At 39.4% G+C, this 7,958-nt stretch overlaps 1 protein-coding gene across 1 annotated transcript; it reads right to left on the bottom strand.

Moving 5' to 3' along the window:
- Window positions 1-2,117: 2,117 nt before the first annotated feature.
- KRTAP11-1 (keratin associated protein 11-1) lies at window positions 2,118-3,045 on the bottom strand. The gene has a single exon (XM_027085820.1). The coding sequence runs from the start codon at window positions 2,997-2,999 to the stop codon at window positions 2,508-2,510; it is 492 nt and encodes a 163-aa protein (XP_026941621.1). The 5' UTR covers window positions 3,000-3,045; the 3' UTR covers window positions 2,118-2,507.
- Window positions 3,046-7,958: the final 4,913 nt, after the last annotated feature.

Raw genomic sequence — 7,958 nt, 5'->3', positions numbered from 1 at the left:
AAGTCACCATCCTCCAACCTCTCCACCCTTGGATTCCTCAGCAATGCTAGGAGTAGCCAGGATTCCCACCAAAGAAGAAAAATGGTGAAAGCCAATTTCACTTCAATATCAAATGACAGGATACCTCAGTGATACATGGGATGCACACTTATTGTCTCAGTTTATTCCTGAAACAGAGGCATACGATGGTATCATTATCTTTGTTTTACAGATGAGCTAAGGTTTAGGGAGCTTAACAAACATGCAGCCAAGGGGCAGAAACCAGGATTTGAACCAAAGTCCCTTGAACTGCTTCCCCACAGCTACAGACTATTACATACAAGACATATTTCTGGGTCCTAGACCAAGAAGAGAAAGAAATCATCATTGCTCTATCTTTTAAAAGACTGTCCTCAAAGACAAACTTTGAAATTTTATAATTTGTTATGAAATAAAGCAAAGAATGGAGAGAACTTTCAAAGTTCAAGTACAAATAGAATAACTCTAATAGCAAAATAGATGATTTCCCAAACAGAAATAAAAGCAAGGAAATAGCTTGGCAGGATACCTACAATACCCTTGGATGTTCACACCATCACAATAAATAGCCCAAGCAAAAGTTCACTCATCTCAGTCTATAAAATCTATGTTATTAAATATTGCTACTACATGAATCTTAAAGATGATTAGCTGTCTAAAGAAAAAGAAAAAAAAAGGCATCTCTGTTCTAGTAATTTTTACTGAAAACTGGAAAGCTAAAGAAAAAAACATGAACAAAAGAATTATTAATAATGTGTAAGCCTCTGAAAAACTTCAGATTTTCCAAATCATATGTGAAGTGACCGAAATAAACAACGTGAGAGTTCAGTAAATGACAGCTTTGAATGGGCCATCTAGGGTTCTCCTAGTGATTTCCATTATAGAGTAAACCAGAGCATTTCTGAAAGCCAGGGTGTTATTTTTAAAAAGAAGAGTCATGAAACCAATGTATAGTAAAAGCTATGACTTGCTTTAATGAGATAGTACAGTGAGTCACACATACTAACATTTCTTTGATTAGAGGGAACATTTCTTCTAAGAGTAGAGTCAGTAATAGGAAGAAATGAAAAATTTCCCTCCAGAAATTGTCCATACGTTTTGCCTCTCTGAAAAACTGTTAGTGAAATAAGAAAAACATTTTGTGCTGACAAAAGAAGTGGATGGTCAGATTCTCCACAAGGCACTAAGCATCTCTGTTATGAGAAAAGGCACCCATTGCTCCTGGCAGGCACACCTCATGTGCCTCCATTTTCTGTAAAAAAAAAAAAAAATTTCTCTACTGTTTGTCCTTGAGCAACTCTGAAAAGGAAATACAGAGATGTGTTTCTGGACATAACAGAGAATGAGGACAAAAGGAAACCAACTGGCGGTCAGTTCTCACTTTCTAAAAAAGGCAGAAGGAGTTAGCATGTTGACCACCAGTCCAGATGGCTTGTTTTATCTGCATGTGGGCTCCAATTGAAAGCAAGCACAAAATAAGGCTCTAAGTATTAAAATAAACCAACATGTGTTTGAAATTTGTTTTTAAGTCTTCCCTGCCCAGATTAACTAAAACTCAGAACTTTAGTTTACTCAGAACATGTTTGGGGGTCTACCAATACACAGCAGCAAGTGAGGGAACTAGAAAGCTACAGCCACCTTTTTGATGCCATAAATCTCAGGGCCTAGAAACTGACTTCTTCATCCTGCCTCCTTCTCCCTGCCTCCCATCTAATCATGGAGGAATCCTTTGCAAAGTTTTCCACTGTGGTTCTCTGATGAAGTAAGACTCTGAACCTCTAATTGACTCCATTGTCCCCTTCGCTGTACAATTCCCCAAACTACCTGGTTTCTCAGGTAACATTTCTTTGTCCTGCATGGAAATTATTCTGCAAGCCCATAAAAAAATGGGGGAAATATAGAGGACTATTCACTCTACTTGAGTACATGTCCAAAGACTCTCTAACCAAGTAAAATATAAGATAATCCCTTGCTTGTCATTAAACACAGTGACTGAACCCATACTCCATTCTTGGAAAAGAAAATCAGACCTAATCAGCAAAGAATGATTCACAGACAGCAAAAATTCTTGCAGATAAAGAACTCTCCTGAGACGTACATTTGCAATGCCAAGTAATTAAGGTTTATTGAGAAATACAGAGCGAAACAAGTTCCCTTTTTCCGAGGCACAAAAACAAGCCAGAAGACAAAGCAGCTAGGTCAAAACATGTCAAAGCCATTAGAGACTGGGGCATGGGTGGTAAGTTTCTGGAAACATCCAGAGGTATACGTGCCACCAGTTATCAAACCCTTAAAACAAGTTTGGTGCTGGCCAGAAAAACGTTAGATTGCCAAAGTCAGCTTATTCAAGCCTGGCAGCCAGCAATCAGACAGTTAGAACAGGGGGTCAGCAATGAAGAGTTATTCAGGGACAGGCAGCTTGTTGGAAGATCCTGGAAACACAGCTGGCAGGTCATGGAGTCTTGATTCGTTCATGGGCCCCTGCAAACTCAGCAAAGTCTTCGGCAACTGGACACGCAGGACTGCTGATACATCCTGGAGACCCCACAGGCTGGTTGGCAGATGGTAGAGACTCCTCCCACCGGCTGGCAGACAGTGGAGACACTTTTCACTGGTTGGCACACAGTAGAGATGCCGCCCAGGGGTTGACAGCCACTGGAGACAAAGGTGAGCGGCCGGCTGCAGGGAGTTGAGCAAGGGTTGGAGACACAAGTGGTCTTCCGAGAGCAGGTCACCTGGACAGGGCTGGAGACACAAGGAGTTGGCTGGTAGCAGGTTGGCTGGCAAGCAGTGGGCTCGCAGCAGGTCTTCTGACAGTGGTCCAGGAGCCAGGAGCCAGTTTGGAAGGAGCTGGGCAAATAGATGCCACTCAGGCAGTCGACATCTGGGGTAGAAACTGTGGCAACTGGGGCCACTGGCACAGTGTATTGTCCTCCAATCAGCCTGGAAGAGCGTTTCTTTGTGGAGCAGTTGTAGGACATGGTGCCGGACGGAGAGATGTGAGTAACTTGCAGAAACTGGCTCCTGAACTGTAAATGGCATTTCAGGCTCCCAAGCTTTTATATATCCTTGCTGGTGGGTGGGGCTCCCACCCTGGTCTTCCTGGCTTCCTTGGCTCACACTGGCTTGCCTTAGAACATCTTGTGACTCTTCAGGTTAATTGTCTCTTGAGAAGCCTTCATCCTCATAAAGAAAGTTTAGTAGTTTGGTAACTAAATCATAGGCTTCTGGACTGTACTTAGTCCCAGGATTAAGAAGGTTGGTTGACAGCTTCAAAGTTATTGGTCATCCCAGCCCACACTTCATCCTTCATTCATTTTGCTTGGATACAATGAGTGTCCATCTGACAGTAACATCAAACATGCCACCATTCCACCATGACACTCTCTCCCTTCTGACTGGGACTAATTACACACCCACACGGAGTTTGGGTTGTTGTTGATACTTAATGTTTTAGGCATAACTTAATCAGTCACCCTCCCATAGCTAACGGAGCTTCTAATGAACAAGGAACATTCTTGAATATGCTTCAAAATGACAATGACAACACCTGTCAGGAAAAAGGACACAAAGACATATCCAGAGTACAAACTGGCTTGGAAAATCAATTAGGTGATCAGAGCAAGATGCCCCTAGGAAGGTTAGAGGGCAGTGGGACTCGCCTTTTATGTCCAAGCAGCAAAGCAAATTGGAAGCTAATTAAGTGGGACTGCATATGTAGCCAAGTTTCTTTCTAAATAAATTGGATGAGCTTTATTCCTAAAATGTTTAATCTTGTAACAATGGATAAGAGTGGCTCATAACACTCATCAATATGCCAGTGGAACAGGCTTAGTTAATTTTTTAAATTATTATAATGTTAATTTGAAAGGGTAGGGTGTCTTTCTCCCAAGGTGCTCAATATATTCAAAAGATATTTATTTTCACACAAAAATGTAAGATAGGATGCACTTTTATTATGAACAAACCAAAGGCTCTTTAAGGTCACTGTCTCCATCAAGGATAAGGGAAGGAGAAAGTGGGAGAAAGCAGGCCGTTTTTTTGTGGGGTTTTTTGTTTTTGTTTTTTTTTCTGTTAATCTAACAAAGTAAGTTTATTGGATTTAATGCAGTTTGAGAGAATACCATTTTACAGATAATAGTGTGTTAAAAAGAAAAATACATTGACGATATTTATAGGATTTTAGGGTCTGGGTAGGAATTTTAAAACATTCTATACCTGGTGGACATTTGTATACCTTTCTTGGAAAAATATTTATTCTAGTCCTCTGACCAATTTTTAATAAAATTATCTTTTTCTTTGCTATTGATATGTATCAGTTTCTTATAAATTTTAGATATTAAGTCCTTATCAGACATATGGTTTGCAAATATTTTCTCCCAATCCATAGGTTAGCTTTTCATTGTGTTGATATTTTCTTTTTCTGTGTAGATGCTTGTTCATTTGATGTGGTCCCACTTGTTTGTTTTTGCTTTTGTTGCTTGTGCTTTTTTTTTTACATCTTTATTGGAGTACAAATGCTTTACAATGTTGTGTTAGTTTCTGCTTTATAACAAAGTGAATCAGTTAAACATATACATATGTTCCCATATCTCTTCCCTCTTGCATCTCCCTCCCTCCCAGCCTCCATATCCCACCCCTCTAGGTGGTCACAAAGCACCGAGCTGATTTCCCTGTGCTATGTGGCTGCTTCCGACTAGCTATCATTTTACGTTTGGTAGTGTATATATGTCCATGCCACTCTCTCACTTTGTCACAGCTTACCCTTCCCTCTCGCATATCCTCAAGTCCATTCTCTAGTAGGTCTGTGTCTTTATTCCCATCTTACCCCTAGGTTCTTCATGACATTATTTTTTTCTTAGATTCCATATATATGTGTTAGCATACGGCATTTGTCTTTCTCTTTCTGACTTACTTCACTCTGTATGACAGACTCTAGGTCCATCTGCCTCACTACAAATAACTCAATTTCATTTCTTTTTATAGCTGAGTAATATTCCATTGTATATATGTGCCACATCTTCTTTATCCATTCATCCATTGATGGACTCTTAGGTTGCTTCCATGTCCTGCCTATTGTAAATAGAGCTGCAATGAACATTTTGCTACATGACTCTTTTTGAAATATGGTTTTCTCAGGGTATATGCCCAACAGTGGGATTGCTGTGTCATATGATAGTTCTATTTGTAGTTTTTTAAGGAACCTCCAACTCTTCTCCATAGAGCCTGTACCAATTCACATTCCCACCAGCAATGCAAGAGTGTTCCCTTTTCTCCACACCCTCTCCAGCATTTATTGTTTCTAGATATTTTGATGAAGGCCATTCTGACTGGTGTGAGATGATATCTCATTGTAGTTTTGATTTGCATTTCTCTAATGATTAATGAAGTTGAGCATTCTTTCATGTGTTTCTTGGCAATCTGTATATCTTCTTTGGAGAAATGCCTATTTAGGTCTTCTGCCCATTTTTGGATTGGGTTGTTTGTTTTTTTGTTATTGAGCTCCATGAGCTGCTTGTAAATTTTGGAGATTAATCTTTTGTCAGTTGCTTCATTTGCAAATATTTTGTCCCATTCTGAGGGTTGTCTTTTGGTCTTGTTTATGGTTTCCTTTGCTGTGCAAAAGCTTTGAAGTTTCATTAGGTCCCATTTGTTTATTTTTCTTTTTATTTCCATTTCTCTAGGAGGTGGGTCAAAAAGGATCATGCTGTGATTTATGTCATAGAGTGTTCTGCCTATGTTTTCCTCTGAGAGTTTGATAGTGTCTGCCCTTACATTTAAATCCATTTTGAGTTTATTTTTATGTATGGTGTTAGGGAGTGTTCTAATCTCATACTTTTACATATACCTGTCCAGTTTTCCCAGAACCACTTATTGAAGAGGCTGTCCTTTCCCCACGGTACATTCCTGCCTCCTTTATCAAAGATAAGGTGACCCGGCTTCCCTGGTGGTGCAGTGCTTGAGACTCTGCCTGCAGATGCAGGGGACACAGGTTCGTGCCCCGGTCCGGGAAGATCCCAAATGCCATGGAGCAGCTGAGCCCGTGTGCCATGGCAAATGAGCCTACGTGTCTGGAGCCTGTGCTCCACAACGGGAGAGGCCACAACAGTGAGAGGCAAGCATACTGCCGAAAAAAAAAAAAAGATAAGGTGACCATATGTGTGTGGGTTTATCTCTGGGCTTTCTATCCTGTTTCATTGATCTATCGTTCTGTTTTTGTGCCAGTACCATACTGTCTTGATTACTGTATTTTTGTAGTATAGTCTGAAGTCAGGGAGCCTGATTCTTCCAGCTCTGTTTTTCGTTCTCAAGATCGCTTTGGCTATTTGGGGTCTTTTGTGTTTGCATACAAATTGTGAATTTTTTTGTTCTACTTCTGTGAAAAATGCCAGTGGTAGTTTGATAGGGATTGCATTGAATCTGTAGATTGCTTTGGGTAGTAGAGTCATTTTCACAATGTTGATTCTTCCAATCCAAGAACATGGTATATCTCTCCATCTTTTTGTATCATCTTTAATTTCTTTCATCAGTGTCTTATAGTTTTCTGCATACAGGTCTTTTGTCTCCTTAGGTAGGTTTATTCCTAGATATTTTATTCTTTTTGTTGCAATGGTAAATGGGAGTGTTTTCTTAATTTCACTTTCAGATTTTTCATCATTAGTGTATAGGGATGCCAGACATTTCTGTGCATTAATTTTGTATCCTGCTACTTTACCAAATTCATTGAGTAGCTCTAGTAGTTTTCTGGTAGCATCTTTAGGATTCTCTAGGTATAGTATCATGTCATCTACAAAGAGTGACAGCTTTACTTCTTCTTTTCCCATTTGGATTCCTTTTATTTCCTTTTCTTCTCTGATTGCTGTGGCTAAAACTTCTAAATCTATGTTGAATAAGAGTGGTGAGAGTGGGCAACCTTGTCTTGTTCCTGATCTTAGTGGAAATGCTTTCATTTTTTCACCATTGAGGACGATGTTGGCTGTGGGCTTGTCATTTATGGCCTTTATTATGTTGAGGAAAGTTCCCTCTATGCCTACTTTCTGCAGGGTTTTTATCATAAATGGGTGTTGAATTTTGTTGAAAGCTTTCTCTGCATCTATTGAGATGATCATACGGTTTTTCTCCTTCAAATTGTTAATATAGGGTTTCACGTTGATTGATTTGCATATATTGAAGAATCCTTGCATTCCTGGAATAAACCCCACTTGATCATGGTGTATGACCCTTTTAATGTGCTGTTGGATTCTTTTTGCTAGTATTTTGTTGAGGATTTTTGCATCTATGTTCATCAGTGATATTGTCCTGTAGTTTTCTTTCTTTGTGACATCCTTGTCTGGTTTTGGTATCACAGTGATGGTGGCCTCATAGAATGAGTTTGGGAGTGTTCCTCCCTCTGCTATAATTTGGAAGAGTTCGAGTAGGATAGGTGTTAGTTCTTCTCTAAATTTTTCATATAATTCACCTGTGAAGCCATCTGGTCCTGGGCTTTTGTTTGTTGGAAGACTTTTAATCACAGTTTCAATTTCAGTCCTTGTGAATGGTCTGTTTATATTTTCTATTTCTTCCTGGTTCAGTCTTGGAAGGTTGTGCTTTTCTAAGAATTTGTCCATTTCTTCCAGGTTGTCCATTTTATTGGCATATAGTTGCTTGTAGTAATCTCTCATGAACCTTTGTATTTCTGCAGTGTCAGTTGTTACTTCTCCTTTTTCATTTCTAATTCTATTGATTTGAGTCTTCTCCCTTTTTTTCTTGATGAGTCTGGCTAGTGGTTTATCAATTTTGTTTATCTTCTCAAAGAACCAGGTTTTAGTTTTATTGATCTTTGCTATCGTTGCCTTCATTTCTTTTTCATTTATTTCTGATCTGATCTTTATGATTTCTTTCCTTTGGCTAACTTGCAGGGTTTTTCGTTCTTCTTTCTCTAATTGCTTTAGGTGCAAGGT

This window comes from Aethalodelphis obliquidens, unplaced genomic scaffold, assembly GCF_003676395.1.
Source record: "Aethalodelphis obliquidens isolate GAN/ISIS:26980383/991018 unplaced genomic scaffold, ASM367639v1 scaffold1, whole genome shotgun sequence".
In the NCBI taxonomy this organism is placed as follows: domain Eukaryota; kingdom Metazoa; phylum Chordata; class Mammalia; order Artiodactyla; family Delphinidae; genus Aethalodelphis; species Aethalodelphis obliquidens.
The sequence above is the reverse complement of the archived record's forward strand: the minus strand, read 5'-3'. Positions and strand labels throughout refer to the sequence as shown.